The following is a 23,310-nucleotide window of genomic DNA, read 5'->3' as shown; positions in this document are numbered from 1 at the left end:
TTGCTCTAATATTATAGCCGCAGGGACAATGGGAGTCACTAGGTGTGGGCATGTTCCTTTGCAAGAATCGATGGCAGATTGCCCAGAGCTAGTTATGCAGGTGTTGCTCTTTTATTGCCACCAGTGGCATGATGCGCTCTCTATCTCCTACCACAATCCCTATGTCTACTGCCAACAACTATGGATTGAACCATGCGAAGGGCAGGAAGGCAAGTGATGCTGTTTTGGGACACTTCCTTTTAATCAAAGCTTCAGAACAGAGTCTGTGAGTTCTGCCGTCTTTAAGATTTGAGAGGAGGGGGGTCAGGCAAGGCCCCCTCGGTGGGCCCCCTCCTACAAGAGGCATGCATACCATGGCCGTAGCCAGGATTTATGTTGGGGGGGGGGCAGGACACCCACCTGCTGTCATCCTCTGCCTGGCTCTGTCTAGCAGATTCGGAATGAAATGTCTCAACAACAGTTGTTTTCAATGGGTGGGGTATAAATACATTCGTACCTCGGAAGTTGAACGGAATCCATTCCGGAAGTCCGTTCGACTTCCAAAACGTTCAGAAACCAAGGTGCGGCTTCCAATTGGCTGCAGGAAGCTCCTGCAGCCAATCGGAAGCTGCGGAAGCCGCATCAGACGTTCGGGTTCCAAAGAACATTCCCAAACCGGAACACTCACTTCTGGGTTTGCAGCCAAAACGTTCAAGTCGCAAGGCATTTGTCAACCAAGGTACACTGAATAATAATAATAATAATAATAATAATTTAAAAAAAAAAAGTTGTTAACTTTCTTTTGACCGCAGGTGCTCAGGAAAAAATCTGTCAGACACTTCAGTCAATTGAAAACTAGTAAGTTTTTTTAAAAAAATAATATCAGGGAGTAACTTTTATGCGGTTAATGAGTATATTTTGCAAAATTACAAAGAACATGTACCTTTTTAAATCCTACTTTTAAAAAATCTAAATTAAAACAAGATTTATTGGATTGGCTGAAAACCTTTCACAACATTATCCAAGTGACCTCAGCAAGCATTTCAATTTCAGATATTCTGATTATTTATACTTTGAGTTAAGTATTTTTTATTATTATTTACTTGATGGGGTGGGCGGCTGCCCCCTGGACACACAGCCTCCCTGCTATGCCCATGATCCATACTGTAGGGTTGCCATATTTCAGAAAGTGAAATTCCGGACACATAAGTTGAGTTGAGTTTTTTTGGCAAAATCGGGCATGGGTTGCCATACGCCTGGGTTTTCCTGGACATTTAAAGCAGTTCCCGAAAATTCTGCCCGGACACAATTTTTGATAGCTAAATACCAATGATTTCCAGAAAATTCTGGACATATGGCAGCCCTAGAATACTGAGTCTTCCCTCTCTGCATTAATCCTGATCTTCTTGAGTACCTCATGTAAAGTGCCACTCCTGGAGCAGTGAGCAGTTTGGTTAAACTCGAGGGCCAAACAGAAGCCTTGACTCTCTGGAGCTGGTTTTCTCTGTGAGCTCTGGAAAGAGCGGTGGGAATTTGACCCTTGGAGTTTGAACTGCCTTCCTCTCGTCTCACAGATGGCCTCTGCAAATGACACCCGGCAGGCGCCCAAAGATGCCGCCGACCAGAATTTTGACTACATGTTCAAGCTACTGATCATCGGCAACAGCAGTGTAGGCAAGACGTCGTTCCTCTTCCGATACGCTGACGACTCCTTCACTTCTGCCTTCGTCAGTACTGTGGGCATTGACTTCAAGGTCAAGACTGTCTACAGGAATGAAAAGAGAGTCAAGCTGCAGATCTGGGTAAGAAACCGTTCTTGGCGAGGGGTGCACAGAAACTTGGCCAGTTGTATGTATCCTATGCAGTTAATGGGACGCGAGTGGTGCTGTAGGTTAAACCACAGGGCCTAGGACTTGCCGATCAGAAGGTCGGCGGTTCAAATCCCCGCAACGGGGTGAGCTCCCATTGCTCGGTCCCTGTTCCTGCCCACCTAGCAGTTTGAAAGCACGTCAAAGTGCAAGTAGATAAATAGGTACCGCTCCAGCAGGAAGGTAAATGGCGTTTCTGTGCACTGCTCTGGTTCACCAGAAGCAGCTTAGTCACGCTGGCCACACGACCCGGAAGCTGTATGCTGGCTCCCTCGGCCAATAAAGCGAGATGAGTGCCGTAACCCCAAAGTCAGTCACAACTGGACCTAATGGTCAGGGGTCCCTTTACCTTTTTTATGTAGTAAATATATCAAATTAAATTTCTGTTCCAATCCCAGGCAATCCAAGTCCTGCAGGTGTCCCTTCTTTTGCTAGGCTGGAGGAGAGAGAAGGAATAAAGTGGGGAGCAACCAATGGAACTATGGTTCAGCCTCACTTCTGCCTTCAGAGATCTCTGGAGGCATTGCCACCCCCCTCCACTCGGGTATATTTTGGCAGTCATAAGAACTAGAAACTTGCACTTACAAAAATGAAAAGGGAGGTTCTCATCTGAATTCTGTGCTCCAGCAGAATCTTGGCATCTCTCTCCACTTGGAAACAGACCATGGTGTGTATTACATGGCATGAGTGTCCTGAATAGGGTGCGAGCAGATATTATGGAAGCCCAAACTGTACCTTCTTCTGTTTTTGATTTTTAGTGTCTTGATTCAGCCAGGTGTGTAGCCCTCTGCTTCCTTTGAACCCTTGAATCCAAGCACTGAGGTGGCTAGCTTTTTGGTCCATTCCTCTGGAGATGTTTTTGCTTCGCTATGCCAGCAGCTCTGGCTTTGACTATTCCTGGGCTCAGAGTGCAGCTTGTCAGCTCCATGTTTCCTTGCTTCATCCTCAAGTTTCTCTCCAGCCAGAGTGCTGGAAGCAAGTGCACATGGGGAAAGGCACTGGCTTGTGTGCCAGCACTGCTGCTTCACTCATCTGGGTGTGTCACTGAAAGGTGACATGTATGTTGGGCTAACACAGTACAACTCTTGAAGGTGTCTGATGATGTAGGACTTTAGGCTCCATGGGCTCTCATGTGCCACTGAGCTATAGAGAAAAGCCAGAGTTCATCAACGTCCTGGCCATATCAGCACTCTAGATTTAAACCTGGTCTCACAATAACAAAATAACAAAAATGGAAAGTTCAATTGGCCGCCATTCTCTACAGGCACAGTACGATTCCATTCGCCTCCCTGGCAACTATATAGTGAAACTATATAGACTCACACTGTGCTTGTAGAGAATGGCAGCCAATAGAACTTTCCATTTTTACCCAAGGTTCAGGCTATGTGTCACACTAGTTTTTTGTGTGCCTCCATTAAAAAGGTAAAAGGTAAAAGGACCCCTGGACGGTGAAGTCCAGTCAAAGGCGACTATGGCATTGCGGCGCTCATCTCGCTTTCAGGCCGAGGGAGCCGGTGTTTGTCCACAGACAGCTTTCCGGGTCATGTGGCCAGCGCTTCTGGCGCAACGGAATACCGTGATGGAAGCCAGAGCTCTTGGAAACGCCGTTTATCTTCCCACTGCAATGGTACCTATTTATCTACTTGCACTGGTGTGCTTTTGAACTGCTAGGTTGGCAGGAGCTGGGACAGAGAAATGGAAGCTCACTCCATCACAGGGATTTGAACTGCTGACCTTCTGATCGGCAAGCCCAAGAGCTCAATGGTTTTGATCACAGTACCACCCACATCCAGCCAGGTGTCCCCAGTCCAGGTTTGGAGCAGAGTCCTAGCTAGTGCCACCTTTGGGAGAGAGATGACATAACAGGAAGACATAACCCTGCAATAAGTAAATAAATTAAATAAATGGAACATGTCTGTTTAGGTAGAAAGGTTGTGTGCTTGTGGAAGTCTCCAGTGACAACCATTGCCGGTACTGAATACAATGTCCTACCTTCTGGTGGAGCAGGAAATTGCTGGCAGCATCCAAAGGCCTACACTGGCTTCCTCTTTATTTGGACTTTGAGCGTCCACCAACCCTGAAAAGTCAGAGTAGGTTACAGCATTATTTGAAAGCAACTCATCAAAGTGCTCCCCTATTGATAAAACCAAATTCAGGAGAAGGAGTGTCTCAGACCTCAAAAAGCTGAACCACATATAAAACTGTGATATTTCTGTTGGAAGATGCTCAGACTTTTGGGTTTGTGGGGGAAGAGAACTCCAGACCTGAGGAGGGTCTTTCAACGTATCTTCTGCTTGTCTTGACATGGCACCATTCTCCATGGTCCATAGTGACCATGATGAGAGGGAAGCAACTGCAGCATGTCCACAACTGAGCAAACCTTCTGGTCCAAGTGTCCTGGGCCCAGCTGAACCACCGCCGACTCTCGACTCAAGTGACTTGGCCTGCACCTTGTCTTGTTTCTGTTGTTTGTTGACACCCGTCTGCCTTCAGAGACAATGGAGTGCGCCTCCGGGGGTGAAGTCAAACCGCTGCGTTAGGAGCACGGAAGTGACCTCTTCGGGGTGCAAGGCTGGGCAGTGCGTATAGAGGTCCTGGGCTGCCTGCTATCGGCCTCCCTGATGTGGTCCAAAGGAAAGCAGGGCAATACGTTTGGCACCAGCTTGGCTGCAGGAGTTTCTGGAAGAAGGCATACAAGGCGCCATCCCAACCATCTTAAGGACTCTGGATTCGTGTAGGGTTCGCTCCTTAGCCTTTTCTTCTCCTGAAGATGTCCCACAAGGCAGCAGATGTTTAAGATCAGAGTTTTTCTTCTCCTAGATGGGCTACCTTCCCAGGTTGATGGGCCCTATCTGCCCCTCACTTCCCTCTACAGCACATGCTGTACAGAGCCAGTGTGGTGTAGTGGTTAAGAGCGGTGGACTCATAATCTAGTGAACCGGGTTCGCGTCTCCGCTCCTCCACATGCAGCTGCTGGGTGCCTTTGCGCTAGTCACACTTCTCTGAAGTCTCTCAGCCTCACTCACCTCACAGAGTGTTTGTTGTGGGGGAGGAAGGGAAAGGAGAATGTTAGCCACTTTAAGATTCCTTAGGGTAGTGATAAAGCGGGATATCAAACCCAAACTCTTCTTCTTCATGCAGAAACCACTATTGGACCGCTATTGGTCTTGTCTCCTGAATTTGCCAGAGGCTGTCTTTGCAAGCAGGGGAAGTCCCTAATTCACAGAGGGTTTGAGGGCCATTGGCTACCTTCACCTGCTTTAGCCAGCCAGTCAAAGCCAGTCCCAGGGTGTGGCCGCTGTCACATGCTGACAGCTTCTAGGAGCCACAGGTGAGAGCTGAGTGCAGGCTGGGAACCAAAGGTGGACAAACTACCCCAGAAGGAGCACGGTGTGTCCCCACCCCTCCCCTAACACACACACCCCACCCTTTGCCTGGGCCCACTGCAAAGTGGTGCCAGAAAACATACTGTTCTGGTGTGCTGTTTTTGGAACTCAAGTTTTCTTGGAGCATTGTTCCAGAGTGTTGGCTGACATGGGAAAACAAGCCACTTGGCAGCTGTGTGATAATCCTGTGCAAATACTAGATACAATGGGTCTTTTGCAGGTGGCGGCAGCAGCTGACATTGGTCGCCAAACGGGTCAGGGCTTGGTGGAGAGTCCTCCTCCCTAATGGGCCTCTTATGGTCTCCAAGGTAGTGACATCCAGCCGTTGTCAACAGGATTGACAAAGTAAGGCATCATATGAGGAAAGGAAAGCTCCCTCAAGAAGCTGTCCTTCAGCTGGCATAGAATGGCTAAGGCCAGCTTTACTCCTGAAATACGGTGCAGGCACTGACTCCAGAAAAGTGTTGGTGCTGACCTTTAAAGCCCTAAATGGCCTCAGCCCAGCATACCTGAAGAAGCGTCTCCATACCCATCGTCCAGCCCAGACACTGAGGTCCAGCTCCGAGGGCCTTCTGGCAGTTCCCTCACTGCAAGAAGTGAGGTTACAGGGAACCAGGCAGAGGGCCTTCTCGGTAGTGGCGCCCGCCCTGTGGAATGCCCTCCCATCAGATTTCAGGGAAATAAACAACTGTCTGACTTTTAGAAGACATCTGAAGGCAGCCCTGTTTAGGGAAGTTTTTAATGTTTGATGTTTTATCGTGTTTTTAATATTCTTTTGGGAGCCGCCCAGAGTGGCTGGGGAAACCCAGCCAGATGGGCGGGGAATAAATCATAAATTATTATTATTATTAGTGCTTATAATGGCACCTGCCTGCTGTGTAGGTGGCCTTAGCATGTCATCTCTACCTTAGACCAGAAAAAGGAAGCCCACTTTAGAGAGGGACCTCAGGTGGTCCAGTTCATGGGATGTACAGTCACTGGTTGTTAGAAAACATTCTCCGCAATGTCTCTTCAAATGGGTGAAAGCATTCCTCTGTGGCAAAAGAGTGAGTCTGTGTAGACGAGCTTTCTCAGTCCTCGTCGCTTCTTTTGCCCCAGGAGGGTGGGCTTCACAGAGATCGTTCTGGGATTGGGGAGATGGCTGGTTGTTGCGTAGGATTACTCTTTCACCATCTACAAATATAAAGAAAAAAGAAAACATAGAACCACAAAAGGGCCCCAAAGGATTCCCCACAAAACCACAGGACAGAATGGCTTTTTAGAAGACTGTTTTGTGGACTGTGGCATGATAACTGGTCAGCAGTGGGGAGAAATCTCCAATCCTGAGAATCTCTTTGATCAAGACTTGGCTGTTTGGCGCCCAGCTGTCCTTCCAGCTAAGTCTGCTGCCCTCCCCAGAGCATCTCCCTGACTCTTGGTCCTTGGGTGGTGCCTCGTAAGACCTCGCTTTCCTTTTAAATGCTCCATTAAGCTTTGCACCTCTTTAAATTTTAATAGCAGTCAAATGGCACTCCTTACGCACATCAGAGCCATCATGGAAACTCTCCCTTGAGCCTGCTGTCAGCATGAAAGGAAACCTATGTCATAGCCCTGAAAAGTAAGCTCTGGTTTCCACAGTAACGGCAAGTCTCCGGGCTGCAGGGGAGCAGGTGTCCAGGAAGAACCAGGGACGACTCTTGTCTCCAAGGCTAAGCAGCTGGGGATGAGCTATCATTCCACAGCCTTTCTGCATCTGTGCTTTATGTGTGACCTTAGCGCTTGCTCCATATCTCACTTGGTCATCATTGTGTATTCCTCTAGTGCTCTATTATATGTATTTATGAGTCATGTTTTCCACTCAAGAGAGGGCTCGCAGTGATGCACAAATAAACATGGTGGCCTTAAAATTAAAATATAGATTCCCACCCCAAATGAGAAGCCTGACCTCTCGAGGAGTTACGAAAAGCCAAGTGTATAAAGCTGGGTGCATATGGCATCATCTTTCAGCCACAAACCAGTCTGGAAGATGTATGGCTGGTCAGGCAATAACTGATTCTGGTTGGGTGGGTGGAAGGGAAGGGTGCCGTGTTTGGGGAACGCCTGAGAAATTTTCTTGCCACTTTGAGAAACAGGTTGCCAGACAAGATGGAAGCCGCCTAGAGTGGCTTTGGAAACCCAGGCAGATGGGCAGGGTACAAAATTATTATTATTATTATTATTATTATTATTATTATTAATTGAGTTTTGATCTGATTCAGTAGAGCTCTTAGGATTCCTTACAGTGGGTGAAGTGAGATGGATCCTTCCTGGGAATTTTGGCTGAAAGGACTGTATTCTTACTGGCTAACCACCTTCTCTTTCTCTTTTTTTTAATATACTTTTATTAATTTTTCTGTTTTACAATTTAGAATACTCATTTAAACATCCTTAAAATATCAGTGACTTTCCTTCTTCTCTTTCCATGGTTCATTTTGCATATCATAAATCCCTGCGTATTTTACATAAACTAAACCATTCACTATTCCATTATTACATCCATCAAAACTTATTTCCACTGTCAAATTTATCTTAATGCTGCCAGCGTTTTCAAGTGTACACAGTATTCCCCCATACATTCAATAGTTTCCCAATCTTCTCTAAACATATGTTCTTCTTCTTCTCTTATTCTATTAAGTCTGCAAGCTGTACATATTCTGTCAACTTAAGTTGCCACTTTCCTTTGGTTGGGACCTCACTCATTTTCCATTTTGGGGCTAACAAAACATGGGCCGCAGTAGTGGCATGTACATAAATAACCTTCTTCTCTTTCTCTAAGGACACAGCCGGCCAAGAGCGATATCGGACGATAACAACAGCCTATTACAGGGGAGCCATGGGCTTCTTACTCATGTATGATATTTCCAACCAGGAGTCTTTCAGTGCTGTACAAGACTGGTAAGGAACGCTGCACAGAATCCTAGGATGAGACTGGGATCCATGTATTCCTATTTCCCAGGATGTGGATTTCCAACCTTACCTGTGTGCCTTTAAAGCAGAAAAGGGGGTGTGCTCAGGTAGAGGTGTAGCAGGGTGTGCCTGAGGTCCTTTCTCTCAGGACAGCCACTGCTTTGGTATCGAGAGAACGTAATTCAAATGCTATGACGCAACTCGCTTAGTCTTCCGCTTGCCTACACCCAGTATGGAACAGGTCTTTATGAAAGCGCTCAGTGCCAAAGTTCCTTCTCCAGTGGGCCAAAGGCACCATAGCTCAGTGGTGGGACACACACTTTGCACCCAGAGGTCTCCAGTTCAGGATATTGGATTAGAGAGCTGGGGAAGACCTTTCCCTGTTTGAGGCTCCAAAGAGACACCGACCGCCTGAGTAGACACCACTGAACTAGGTGGGCCAATGGTGCGACTTGGTTATAAGGCAGCTTCTTATGTAGGAAATATACGCTATACAATTGTCCCCTTGCTGTCGGATAAGGTTATGGGATGTATGGCAAAGGCCTTGAAACCTGTAAAGACCTGGCATGCATGAAGAGCCAGTGTGGTGTAGTAGTTAAGAGCGGTGGACTCGTAATCTGGTGAACTGGGTTCGATTCCCCGCTCCTCCCACATGCAGCTACTGGGTGACCTTGGGCTAGTCACACTTCTCTGAAGTCTCTCAGCCCCACTCACCTCACAGAGTGTTTGTTGTTGGGAAGGAAGGGAAAGGAGAATGTTAGCCGCTTTGAGACTCCTTCGGGTAGTGATAAAGCGGGATATCAAATCCAAACTTTCGTTCTTTTGTTCTTTCTTTCCTGTGCCTATGGAGCAAAGCATTGGGTTACCCTGTTCCAGGGTTCCTCAAACTTATTCCCTTTTTGCAGATGGCCTTTTAAGGGAAATGAATTGCAGGCAGCTCTTTTGAGAGCTTGCTGGGGCAGGTCTGCATGGGGATTTCTCCACGGCTCAAACTGCATGAAATCCTCACAGCACCAGAGCCATCCCCTCTGCTGATCCCGGCTAGTCCTCCAAGCCGACGAAGAGACTTGTTGGGTTGGACTGCGGGTTAAAAGTTGCAGCATCCCGCAATCAGTCACTTCTGGCTTGATAACTAAAGCCCCAAAAGCTCTTGCACAGACACACCCAGGAGGAGTTGCAAGCCTGCTCAGGTTTTGTTGCGTTGGCAGAGATCTTTCAGGCATTAGCTGCTTAGCTGCAAGCCCATCTCGGTTTCACGTCTGAGGTCTGCCTTGAGAAACATCTGGAGTTTATCTACCTTAATAATTATTGTATCCCTCAAAGCATTCAAGAGTGGCATCTGTACATATGACGCCCAGCACCGATGAAGAGGACTCTAGTCCCTGAAAGCTCGAAACCACATTAAGCCTGTTAGCCCTTACGGTTGTGGACTCTGCCAACTCTATGATTCTATGGTTCCACAAGGCTCTTGGCTGTGTTTGTTGCACCAGACCAGGAGAGCTAAACACCCCTGTTAAATTTCCCAACAGAGAAACCACATGCGCTCTTGCCTGTTTATCCCCCTTCGTTCTTAAACAAATAGTGTGTGGCAAATGATGTGTCTGTCTACATTCCACATGCTGAAGAGTTCATTTAGCCTTGTTTGGTTGTTGCATTTGACAATGCAATATGCTACTTGGAAGCGTCTTTTGCATTACTTTCTTTTTTATGCTTTATTAACCGTAATTGCATCCGTACATCAAAGACATTTTATAATCTGTAAATCAAACTTATCAAAATAAAAATCCCAACAAATATACAGTAGTACCTCGGGTTACATACGCTTCAGGTTACATACGCTTCAGGTTACAGACTCTGCTAACTCAGAAATAGTACCTTGGATTAAGAACTTTGCTTCAGGATGAGAACAGAAATCGCGCTCCGGCGGCGTGGTGGCAGCAGGAGGCCCCATTAGCTAAAGTGGTGCTTCAGATTAAGAACAGTTTCAGGTTAAGAACGGACCTCTGGAACGAATTAAGTACTTAACCCGAGGTACCACTGTATATGTAAGTCTTCCTAGTATAAATTTAGTACATAAATTTGACTTCCCGTCCTTCTCAACATCTTTTCACTCTAATAAACCTATTACCTAAACTTATCAACGTATTCATAATAAAATAATAATACAGTGGTGCCCCGCAAGATGAACGCCTCGCAAGACGGAAAACCCACTAGACGAAAGGGTTTTCCGTTTTGGAGGCTCTTCGCAAAACGAATTTCCCTATGGGCTTGCTTCGCAAGACGAAAATGTCTTGCGAGTTCCTGCGGGTTTTTCCCCCTTTTCCCCCCTTTTCCTAAGCCGCTAAGCCGTTTATCAGCTGATCCGCTGATAAGCCGCTTAACAGCTGATCGCTAAAAGCCGCTAAACCGCTAATAGCGCTAATCCGCTAAGCTGTCAATGGGCTTGCTTCGCAAGATGAAAAAACCGCTATACGAAGAGCCTCACGGAACGGATTAATTTCGTCTTGCGAGGCACCACTATATACATCTATGTATATACGTATATCTATTTTAACCCATTTAACCTTTATTTACAGAGATTATTCCAGGAACACAGGAAGCTTCTTGTAGGGGAGACCAGATAGCCTTCACCCTTGGGACAGTGGCCACAGCAAGAAGCCAGCCATGCTTCTTCCATGATCCCTGTGGTCAGGGATTGTGTGACTTTGCAAGATCAGTGTGGGTGGCTGGAAGCAGCGATCAGGAAAGCTGAGAGCATTATGTGTACATGCTGATGGCTCATTCTGATCTCGTCCATACTCATACAACCCTCAGTTCTGTGGTTTCTGTAGGCCAAGGATGGGGAATCTGTGCTGGCTGGGTCTGATGGGAGCAAGACACAAAACAATATCTGGAGGACTGCAGATTCCCCATCCCTGCTGTAGGCACTGAAACTGGAATCCCATTCTTTTTAGCCCAAATCACTATTATTTTGCACAAGATTGACGTAGTGAAGGGCAGCGGTGCTGTTGTGTGATTTTAGAGTTGGGTGGTTTCATTTATTTATTTCACAAAATTTAGAGTGGCTGGAAAAACCAGCCATAAATAATAAATTATGATGATGATGATACTTGACCATAAAGAAACAAACTCAAAGCGTTTCACAAAAAAAGAATTACAAGATCAAAAATGCCTTCTCTGTCCCCCTTGTAGGGCAACTCAGATCAAGACTTACTCATGGGACAATGCGCAAGTGATTCTAGTCGGGAACAAGTGTGACCTGGAGGATGACCGAGTGATACCCACTGAGGACGGCAAGAGGCTGGCGGATGAGCTAGGTGTGTCCTGACCTCCTATCTACACAGCTCCAGATTAAATCAGACCCCTGCCTCAACACCCCACCCCTCAAAGCATTTTGTCACGCAGCACATAGTGAACCACTCGCACAGAAGGCAGGGACGGCCAACAACTTGGAACGGCTTAAAGAGATGGTTAGGCAAATTCATGGAAACTAAGGCCAGAGGCAGAGCTAGCTGCTCTGGCACCCAGAGCGGTGCGCAATACTGTTCACCAGGAACGGGGCGAGCGTCCCGGGGGGCAGGGCAGTGATGTCCCTGTCAGGAGTTCAGCCTACACTCAAGTAGGACCCTGGCAGAGACACATGCCCAACTGGCATGTTCCCTCCCTCCTGGTCGATCGTTCGGGAGCTTCAAAAGCTTTCTTCAGCCCAAACATCACAGCGACCGATGCCAGTCGACATCGGCACACTTAGGGATCTGCAGAGTCTTCATAGCTTGCGTGGGAGAACCCCGGCAACTCTGCATTTTGGCTAATCTACTTTATTTACATATAAACACACACAGAGCACTGCAACATGGCTCCCTCTCTCTCTCTCTAGCATCAGACAGCAAAGAGAAAAAGGACAAAGGACAATAGTCCCACTTCACGGAACACAGTAACACAAATATCCTGTCTCCGTAACTTCCCACTCTGTGGAGTCAAAACATATACCATCATGTGAAAGACAACAATCCCATGACTGCAACCATGGAGCAGGAATTCTAACAGTCCCCCCTGCTCAGGGATGACACCCAGGCCCCACCCTACCCCTTCCTCCACCAGTGGCTAAGGCTACTAGCCATACTTCTGAAAACCAGTTTTTGGAAACTGCAGGAAGGAAGAGTTGCTTGCAAGGTCCTGCTTTTGGGTTTCCCGCGGGCATTTGGTTGGCCACTGTGAGAACAGGATGCCAGATTAGATGGGCCATGGGCCTGATCCCGCGGGGCTCTTAGTTTCTGTGCTCCTCTGGCCCCCTCTTCTTCTTTTTTACAAAATGCTTTTCCCCCTTCACAGGTTTTGAATTCTTTGAGGCCAGTGCAAAGGACAACATCAACGTCAAGCAAGTCTTTGAGCGCTTGGTGGACATAATCTGCGAGAAGATGAACGAGAGCCTGGACGCCAGCCCTGGCATGGCCAGCAACAACCACAAAAACACTGCCCTGAATGAGACCCCGCCTGCACAGTCCAGCAGCTGCTCTTGCTAGATAGGACTGTGCCCACCCCTTGGACCCTGTAGCAATTCATTGTCGTACATAGAGAGGAAGGCTCAGCAGCTGTGCACCTCTTCACCTGACCTCTGGTTGGCTGATCTGCCCTGTTTGCCTCTGGCTGTACCTGTTTTGCCTCTGACAGCATGTGCCAGCTGCCCAGTCCCCCTCTGCCCCCCACCCCATAGCATGATTGGCATTTTCTAGCAGAGGAGCATGATTGCCTGTTCTCTCTGCCCTTCTCTCTCTCTCTGAGACACACACACACTCCCTCCTTCCAGTATACAAACTATCTTTGCATCCTGGGTGATGCTGACCCACCTCCTGAACAGTGGAGAAATTCCCCCAACTTCTTTTCAAGTCTCCAGCCAAACTCCAACCGTTTACATACATTACCAGCCAAACCTGCCTGTATCGCTGAAGAGATTGGGAGGCCAGTTCTCTTTTTGCCAACTTCAGCAGCCTTTTGCCAACTTCTCCGCTATTTAAAAAAATAAACCCAGTGGCAGTTTGATGACGGATATCCGCATTTCCTGAGCTTTTAAGGGAGGGAGAAATACAACTTGAAGGGCTGTCACAGTGGGGTGATGGAGGGGCCTGTTCCTTTTTTTATTTTGTTTTTTCCAGAATTTCAATGCATACATGCATATTCTACATATTTCCCTACATCTGTTCCCCTTAGACTTCCCATTCCACACTTCCCGTTTTTCCACTTTATTTCTTTACAAGAAATTACCACCCATTATTGTTCTATTCATTAACCTAGTTGGGGAGGCCTGTTCCTTTCAGGGTGGTTCATAGGGGAATGGATGATTGATTGATTGATTGATTTTACCAACAACCGAAACACAAACAGTGAAAACAAACAGTGAAAACCCCCAGGCAGCTGATACATTGGGTATACATAATCAATAATAACATATTCAAATCAACCATATGTACAATTCTATATACCTTAACACTCCTCCCTCCACAAGGTTTATTTAACTTTTAACATTTTAATTGCCCCATTTTAAGTGCTGCTTGGATAAAAGACAAACAAACCTGTTTTTATCCCCACCTGTGGGTACACACAAGGAATAAGATACGTCATTGAAATTCTACTCACTATTGATCCAGAGTAGATTCCAATGTATAATTAGCAAAGTAAAAACTTAAACACAATGCAGGATTCCCAAAAAATAGACCAGAGGCAATTGTATTTCATCCAGCAGAGCTTTACTGCTACTGAAGGCAAATGAGCATAATGGTCGCAAATCCAATACATTCAAGGTTGGAACTGTCCATAAGAAATCCAGTTGCAGCAGACTTAACTTAAACTTACAATGAATCATAATAAGACTAAACATTAACACTATGTGCAGAACACCACAGTAGAAAGAAAAGAGATAGAAAGAGAAAGTGAAACCCAGGCTCCTTGACAGAAAGAGATAAGAGAACCAGTTTAAGCCAGCTGTACTCAGCTTCTCTGAAGGAATAACCCAAACACCAGGAACCTTCTGCTTGTTTCTTTCACACAGAGAAGCTTCCAGAACCCTCTTGAATTAAGTAGAATAGGAAAGATCTCTACACACCAGATCAAGGAACTTTCTGCACTAACAAATGCAACTGACAAGATATTGGCAGGGGGGCAGTTTGACATTGTGCTCCTTCTTCCCCTGCATCATTCCAAATTAATGTATGCAGAAGACATCTCCAAGCCTTGCTGATTTCTCAGTGCTGGCTTGCTATGGAGGCATTCCTTTTCCAAGGAATATAAAGGTAAAGGGACCCCTGACCATTAGGTCCAGTCGTGACCGACTCTGGGGTTGCGGAGCTCATCTCACTTTATTGGCCGAGGGAGCCGGCGTACAGCTTCCAGGTCATGTGGCCAGCATGACTAAGCTGCTTCTGTGAACCAGAGCAGCGCACGGAAACACCGTTTACCTTCCCGCTGGAGCGTTACCTATTTATCTACTTGCATTTTGATGTGCTTTCGAACTGCTAGGTTGGCAGGAGCAGGGACCGAGCAACGGGAGCTCACCCCATCGAGGGGATTTGAACTGCCGACCTTCTGATCGGCAAGTCCTAGGCTCTGTGGTTTAACCCACAGCGCCACCGGCGTCCCTCTGATTGTTATTATGATGCATTTATTTATATCCTGCCTTTTTCCCTGGCAGGGGCTCAAGGCAGCTTAAAAACAGGACGGCACCAGCCCTTTCATTGAAAGTAGTCAGTTCCCCAAAGCCTGTTGGAACAAGAAGGTCTTCCTTCATCTGTTGGTGGAAGGACAACTTCTTTAGGGAGGGAGTACCAGAATCTAGGAGCAGCCGCCACCAAGAAGGCTCTCTCCCGCATCCCCACCAAGGGTGGTGGGACTGGGAGAAGGGCCTCCCTCGAATATCTCAGCACTCAGGCAGGTTTGTATGAGGGAATACAATCTTTCCGATAGTCTAGCCCAGGGTTCAGCAACCTTTTTCAGCCGTGGGCTGGTCCACCATCCCTCAGACCATGTCATGGGCTGGATTATATTTTGAAGAAAAAAATATAAACAAATTCCTATGCCCCCCAAATAACCTAGGGATGCATTTTAAATAAAAGCAGACATTCCACTCATGTAAACACCAGGCAGTCCCCCAAAATAACCCAGAGGTTCATTTTAAATAAAAGGACACATTCTACTCATGTAAAAACACGCTGATTCCCAGAGCATCCGCAGGCTGGATTTAGAAGGCGATTGGGCTGCATCTGGCCCCCGGGCCTTAGGGTGCCTACCCCTGGTCTAGCCCTAAGCTGTATGGGGCAGCAAGGGATTCTGTGAACCAGAGGGAGACAGAAACTTCACCCACTGCATGAGGGCTGGTGCCTATTGGGAACTGAGGGGTAGAATACAGGGAGGAGAGTAGGAAGCGTCAGAGCCAAATAATGTTAATTGCTTCTGCATCCTTCTTCCTGCTGACTTCTACAAGGACTGTTGTGATGCGTCCAAGGGAACGGGGGCAATTGGCAGACCCCCCAGCTGGCTCCAGCCCACCAGCCGGCAGCTGGTCGAACTCCTGTCCTCAGTTCTGCATCAAAACTGCGACTCAGAGCTTCAGAAGCCTTTCAGAAGCTGAGCACACAAGCCAGCAGAGATAACAAACTCTTCGCGACGGAAGGGTGGACAGAGGCATATGTAAGGCATATTTACAAGCAGTTTATTCAGCATAGATCAGGACAAAGAAAACGTGTCTCCTCTCCTTCATGTCCAAGAGCAAGAAACAGCATTAGGCAAAAGCTATACACAAAATGGAAGTTCCCAGCAAGCTGTGCTGGAACGTAAACAGACATGTGACATACAACAGCTCCACACATCTGTTTAGGTGGAACGGAACATCATTATCCTAACAAGGATAGCAAAAGAGAAGGAAGCTAATGGACTGTACCACCCCATGGTAAGGAAGAGGGCAGGCAGGTGGGGACCGGAGGAGAGGCAGTACCCCATTGGCTCTATCAGACCAACCTGCGCTGCTAAAGGACCTTGGTGTGAGGATGGTCACACAAAAGGTGGGCTTCCTAGATCTACTGGGGATGGAGAAGGTAACTGAGGAAGCCACATTTCTAAAGCAGGACAGATCAAATGCTACCAAAAATGGTTTCAAATACAATTTCTGTAGGTTTATCATCACATCAAAAGATCTAACCCTGCAAGTTTGTTATCAATAAAGCTGGTTTGGTATAGGTCCCCTCATGAATTTATGTAGCAGAGAACCAAACCCTGCATGACTGAGTGACTGAGGACCCTGTTTTTCAACTGTGTGCACAATTCCTTCACCCCCTCTGATCAGATAAGCTGTATATGTCCCTTCTGGGTATTAGCTCCTGCTTTCACCTCCGTCCAGAAAACAAAGGAAGACTGTCTGGGCTCACAGCAGTGACAGGAGTTTCAAATCAGCTTATTATGTGTATGGAATGTCTGCTAGAAACATCTCGTCAGTTCAAATACAGGCTTTCCACTAAGTAACCAAACAAGTTTAAGTCTATCTCTCCCCACACACCCCTCTCCCTCTGTGTGTGTGTGTGTGTGTGTGTGTGTGTGAGAGAGAGAGAGAGAGAGAGCGCAATAGAAGATAAAAGACATATTCACTATTCTTAAGCACAGTAAATTGATTGTCAACCAGCCAGGATCAACACTCAGGAAGGAATCATGTGAGGTGTTGGTGCACAGTGTTACGGATGATGGCCCACAGGTAATAGAAAGGGCAAGCAAGTTAAACTGTGCCTACAGGTTCCAGATTTTGTGAGCTGAAGAGCTCTTGTGGTTTTTGAAAAAGGTTTTGCTGCAAAAGTCAGCCCTCTGCTGTCAGAGACACACTTAAGGTGCCTACAGACATTTTAAAAAGAGTCACATGGCCTTTTCTCCAATGAGGCGATCACTCCAGAATGCAAAAGACTGACAAATAAGCAGATCAAACAATAATCCCATCAGTTAGAGATTATCCACACTTACCTTTTGTAAGGCAAAGGTCTGCACTTTAAACTTCTGTGTCCAAGTGCTGGTTTTGTTTGTTTTTGGTTTTTGCCCTATAGCTTTGCCTGTGAAAACCCACTCTTTAAAGCTGAATTGGAGAAAATGGCAATCTGCAGAAAACCCAAATTGCTATTTGTTGTGCTTCAGCTTTAAAGAGCCTAGAAAGACCAAGGCAAAAGGTAAGGGGAGATAAGCCCTCCCCTCACCCCAGGCAACCTGTCCTGAAGAATGCTGAAGAAGCTCTCTCGAGATGTTCCACTACAGAGGGAAGAGGCTACCAGTGTTATGCCCCCTACCTGCACATTAATTTTGGGTGGAATGAACATCTAGATCATTTCATCCGAAAGCAGGGTCCACAGCGAGTATATGCCTTCACCTTCAGATGAAGCTGATCTAATGAGCACCATTTGACATTATTTACTGACTTTTTACAAGATATTCATGTTGTTCAGCTTCTTCTGGAAACTTTTCATTTGAATAACTAAGGATAGATGCTTACAATATTTGTAGGGCAGGGATGGGGAACCTGCAACTCACCAGATGTTTCTACAACTTGCATAATGCCTGATCATTGGCCACGTTGACCAGGACTCATGGGAGTTGCAATCTAACAACATCTGGAAGGTCACAAGTTTGCCATCCCTGTCATTGGACCTTAAGTGGCAGGTCAAAAACCTCATCTGGCCAATCAGGTGCTGTGAAGGATTTGCTTAATTTATACAGTCCCCTCCCCTATTTGTTTTGAGTGGAGGACCCAAACCACACATCACTTAAAGGGCTCGGTGGAGAAGCAGGGCTGAGTGCCTCCTACTCTTCCGTGCAATTTCCAAACAGGGACTAAGGAGCTTTGAAAATAGGGGATGTTGTTCCATAATAATAATAATAATAATAATAATAATAATAATAATAATAATAATTTATTATTTATACCCCGCTCATCTGGCTGAGTTTCCCCAGCCACTCTGGGTGGCTCCCAATCAAATGTTAAAAACAGTACAGCATTAAATATTAAAAGCTTCCCTGAGCAGGGCTGCCTTCAGATGTCTTTTAAAGATAGGTGCTACAACCTACACACGTCCAAATATCTTTGTGCCAAACATGGATTTTTAGAGTTAATCATCTTCAGTCATAATTGTATTTTTGTTAATCAAGAGCTGAAATGAGTGAAATACAGGGTGACTTTCTCATCGGGTTTGGTTATGCGAATTCTACAGTGTGCATCAAGGCCACATATCATGTTTTGGAAACCCTTTAAAAAAAACACTAGGCTGAGTCAGATGACCTTGATCTAGGAATGTACTGAAGGTCTCGCCATGCCAAGAACAACACACGGCCCCAAATCACTCCAAAGGCAGCTAATGTTCATAACTCCACATTAACAAAGTGGTTGTGTAAGGTCTGGAGACACACAGGCTGGCTGGGTTGACTAAAGGATGCTTTATATTTATCGACTGAATTATGGATCAGACACTTTGCTACATTAAAACTTCCTTTAAAAAAATGAGCTGCAGATATGAATAATAGCTCATTAAACTTTAAAGCTAAAAATATAGCATAATGAATAACCAATCAACTAATAATAGCACAATAAAGGCATTTGCAGCAGCGGGCATGGAACCAAAGTCTGTAAAACATATGTGATCAGAGAAAGCTCTCTACCTGTCAATGGAAGCTTCCTAGATATTGCCAGATGGAAGTACCCTGCAGTTATTGCACTGCTTTAACTCTGTAAATTAGATGACTCAGGACAAGGCCACAGACATACATTAATGTATTGTTACACACCAGCCCGATCTCTGAGCGGTGCAAGATTTCAGGGGTCCAGGCACTTACCTAGGGTTTGTGTTTCCTTTGGAAATGAGGCACAACGGATGCTGTGGTGACTTTATGATAGATGGTTTATTTCAGGGGTCCTCAAACTTTTTCAGCAGGGGGCCGGTTCACTGTCCCTCAGACTTTGTGGGGGGCCGGACTATATTTTGAAAAGAAAAAAAATGAACGAGGGACGATGAGCGGCGTGTGAAAGGGCTCCGGAGAGGGGCTGGCACCAACAAAGCCCAGCCCCCTTCCTCCTCTAGGCAGGGCAGGGAGAAGCCAGGAGGAGGGAGGGAGGAGGCGCCCGCCACCACTGCCGTGTGAGGGAGAAGGAGGGAGAGGGAAAGAGCTCGAGCGCTGACGATCCACGCACTGGTGATCCACGCAGTGAATCCCGGACTGTCTGTGGGCTGGATTTAGAAGGCAATTGGGCCTGATCCGGCCCACGGGCCTTAGTTTGCCGACCCATGGTTTATATATAACTTGAGCCTAGATGGAGAATCCCAACATTGCACCCTGAGGGTCCTTTGCTTCTCGCATAGGTGCAGCAGGCTTGGGTCTGCCAACAGAGAAATCAGTCATGCTGTCTGTGTCTTCATTACAGCCTGTCTCAGCAAGCCCACGTGGTGTTCCAGCCCCTTTCTCCATCTTGCAAAACTAGCGCTTCCTCCCCTGTTCTTCCTGATGGCTCCTCTGCCAGGTAATTTCTACCAGGAAATTTCCTGGATATGGAAAAAGTGGTTTGAACTCCTGTCCCTACTGGACCTAAGGATGCAGGGGTCAGCAAACTTTTTCAGCAGGGGGCCGACCCACTGTCCCTCAGACATTGTGGGGGGCTGGACTATATTGGGGGGGGGATGAATGAATTCCTATGCCCCACAAATAACCCAGAGATACATTTTAAATAAAAGGACACATTCTACTCACGTAAAAACACCCGGCAGGCCCCACAAATAACCCAGAGTTGCATTTTAAATAAAAAGACACATTCTACTCATGTAAAAACACAATGATTCCCGGACCATCTGCAGGCCAGATTTAGAAGGCGATTGGGCTGGATCCGGCCCCCGGGCCTTAGTTTGCCTACCCATGAATTTTAGGGGGTTGCTTAAATTCTAACTCTTTACTGAATCCTGAAATTTTTAGGGGAGTCTTGCCCCCCACAAACTTATAACAGCATATTTAGCAGGAGACAAAGGTATTCAAGGCTCCAGCCATTTCTCAGAGCAACCAGGACTCAGAATCAATCTCAAGAGCTGACTGGGAGTCAGTGCAGACAGTTTGTTTTCTGCAGCCCCCACTGGCCTTGAGCATTTTGCACTAGCTGAAACGTCTGCCTGCACTGTCTTCAAGGACAGCCCCACATAAAGTACATTGTAGTAGTCCAGTTAGATTACAACTGCACGGGGAACTGTAGCCAAACCCCAATTATAAAAGCAAACAATGACTGTACAGTGCTGACTACCAAATCAGCCCATTTTATGTGATTGTGTGGAGGCTGCTAGTAGCCAAGGTATGTGGAGAAATAAAGGGAAGTGGTAGACTGAGATATCCCATTTTTTAGATAATTAAGGAAGCATCAGGTTAATCACAGCCCTGGGCCCAGTTTGAAGGCTTAAAAGGACTTGTGCTATAATTATTCAAGCTGAGAAATAGATCTGTCTTTTCTAAGTGCTTTATTTCAACTAACTTTGTGGCTAAAGCTGTTCCCTGAAGGTAGAAACATTAACCAAAGATCCATTTTTCACTGTTGGCTTTTGATTTTATCTTGGCCTTCTGCTGTTGCATTGTTTTATTATTACATTCAGTGCTTTTTTCTGGGGGGACACAGGGGGACGCATACCCCTAAAAATTTTGTGACTATAAGTTTGACCTCATTGAGGAGCAGCATTTCAATATGAGTAGGAAAATGAGAGTACAGTCATACCTCGGGTTGCGGACTGCACCGAACCCGGAAGTACCGGAACGGGTTACTTTTGGGTTTCTGCACTCGCGCATGCACAGAAGCACTAAATCACACTTTGTGCATGCTCAGAAGCGCTGAATCGTGACCAGCACGTGCGCAGACGCTGCGGGTTGCAAGCGCTGCAGGTTGCGAACGTGCCCCCCACACAGATCACGTTTGCAACCCGAGTGTCCACTGTACCCCTAAACATTTTTTTAAGAAAAAAAAGCATTGATTACATTTGTATTATTGTAATTTAATTGTGTTCTGCTTTGGAAATCAATACGATTGAACATCAGGCTAAAAATATAGCCTAAAGGTAAAGGTAAAGGTACCCCTGCCCGTACGGGCCAGTCTTGACAGACTCTGGGGTTGTGCGCCCATCTCACTTAAGAGGCCGGGGGCCAGCGCTGTCCGGAGACACTTCCGGGTCACGTGGCCAGCGTGACATCGCTGCTCTGGCCAGAGCCAGAGCCGCACACGGAAACGCCGTTTACCTTCCCACTAGTAAGCGGTCCCTATTTATCTACTTGCACCCGGAGGTGCTTTCGAACTGCTAGGTTGGCAGGCGCTGGGACCGAGCAGCGGGAGCGCACCCCGCCGCAGGGATTCGAACCACCGACCTTTCAATCGGCAAGCCCTAGGCGCTGAGGCTTTAACCCACAGCGCCACCTGCGTCCCAAAAATATAGACTAAATGAACACAATTAATATATTAAACTGAACACCAGCCAATGAGGCTCTTCTGGGTGCTTTGTTTCATACTAACTAAATATCAGGTCTGATGACATCAGACTTCTCTGTTGCTGAACAGAAAGTGAACCTTTTCTTTTTTTTACTACAGGTGTTTGTTTTTCATTAAATATACATCATAAAAGCTTGGGCTGCACAGGAGCAAAGCTTTATTTGCTCAGTGGAAACACAGCTGTTCTGCAAATGCATTCACAGTGTTCTTGTCAGACAAATCATATTCTCCCAGACTGAACTCAGCAAAAACCACTTTGCAATCATCCCTAGGGCCCTTTTTCAACCTAAAAAAAATGTACTCTTTCTTTAAAAATTAGACAAATCTATAGTTTAACTGAATAAATGCAATGTTTCAGAAGAAGGAAAAAATAAAGACAGGCTGCCTGAGGCCTGGAGAGATGGGCAGGATCAGGGGAGGGGAAGTCTGTCAATTTAGGGCTTATTTCAGTATCTCCTCTTTCCAAATTTCTAGTTTGCCTAATTTCTCTATTAAGTTGTGTGAGGGGGAAAAATTGTGCTAGTATTCCTGTGCACTTCCAGGCACATTTTCCCTAAAATAATGCGCTCTTAGTGCTGCTTTCACATATGTATATTTTTTATTCACACTTTCCCACAATATACAATTTTTTTCTGTGTGTGTTTTGTTTTGTTTTGTTTTGTTTTTTGCTTGGAGAATTGCACTGCAAAATCAGAAGTATGACTTTCCAACATTATAACAATACCAAATCATAATACAATTGCTAATACCAATTGTTCATATACCAAATTATATAATTTAGGTGGCCTCCCATGTGCTAGAATTGATGGTTTGATGATTTTCTATTTGGGTTGGCAAAATGGTGGAAAGATGAGAACCGGGATGTACCAATAAGAAGATAAATGAGCAGTTATACTTCCAATTAAATTCCAAGTACTTTTAGCATTATTCAGCATGTGCCTGTACTTTAGTCTAAATTAAGCTCTATTTAACAGGAGAACCTGTTTCTTAATGGCGGCGTAGGAGGGTTTTTGGCAGGTGAAGTGCTTTTGCACTCAGCACCTCCCTGCCTCCCGCATTCCATGCCGGAGCGAGAGCCAGGTACTGAGATGAACTGCGAGTGAAGCCCACATCCCTGGGGGGGACTTTTAAGGATAATTACCCTCAATCAATGGCCAGAGCAGCGATGTCACGCTGGCCACGTGACCCGGAAGTGTCTCCGGACAGTGCTGGCCCCTGGCCTCTTAAGTGAGATGGGCGCACAACCCCAGAGTCTGTCAAGACTGGCCCATACGGGCAGGGGTACCTTTACCTTTACCTTTACCTTACCCTCAATCATCCTTGTTTTTCCTTCGCCAGTGATCTTCCACTATCATGGGAGCTGCCTCCATTAGGACAGACCAGAACCGGAAGCCAAACAATGGCACTTCTAATACAGTCTCATAATGTGTCAAAGCCAACCAAGCTTCCCTGCTTGCCATGCCAAGGTTGTTTGGATCAAACAGGACAAAATAATCCCCTGGGGCAAGGACCACAGAAGAGGGCCTGGCTTGAAACAACGAGGGAGTGATGGAAGCATGATGTTGGATGTTCTTGTCCTCTGTAGTGCTCCAAGGATTGGTCCATCTTGCTTGGATTGATCAAGGGAAAACAG

General features: G+C 46.3%; 1 protein-coding gene and 1 long non-coding RNA gene across 3 annotated transcripts in view; one reads left to right on the top strand and one right to left on the bottom strand.

The window, feature by feature from the left end:
* RAB3D (RAB3D, member RAS oncogene family) overlaps nt 1–13,198 on the top strand; it is a 32,767-nt gene extending 19,569 nt beyond the window's left edge. Inside the window, exons 2-5 of one of the 2 annotated variants that reach the window (XM_079959827.1) lie at nt 1,553–1,781; nt 8,028–8,146; nt 11,351–11,475; nt 12,491–13,198. In XM_079959827.1, coding sequence (XP_079815953.1) covers nt 1,554–1,781; nt 8,028–8,146; nt 11,351–11,475; nt 12,491–12,681 — 663 coding nt within the window. In that variant the 5' untranslated portion in view covers nt 1,553 and the 3' untranslated portion in view covers nt 12,682–13,198. The remainder of the gene's footprint in view (nt 1–1,552; nt 1,782–8,027; nt 8,147–11,350; nt 11,476–12,490) is intronic. The other variant, XM_079959826.1, reaches the window with a different exon arrangement.
* LOC307206611 overlaps nt 1–20,073 on the bottom strand; it is a 72,314-nt gene extending 52,241 nt beyond the window's left edge. Inside the window, exon 1 of the long non-coding RNA XR_013834415.1 lies at nt 19,814–20,073. This is a non-coding gene — a long non-coding RNA (uncharacterized lncRNA). The remainder of the gene's footprint in view (nt 1–19,813) is intronic.
* Between the last annotated feature and the right edge of the window lie 3,237 nt (nt 20,074–23,310).

The sequence above is a fragment of the Podarcis cretensis genome (genome assembly GCF_951804945.1).
Source record: "Podarcis cretensis genome assembly, chromosome: 17".
Lineage (NCBI taxonomy): Eukaryota > Metazoa > Chordata > Lepidosauria > Squamata > Lacertidae > Podarcis > Podarcis cretensis.
Note: the sequence above shows the minus strand (reverse complement) of the source record. Positions and strands in the feature narration are given on the sequence as shown.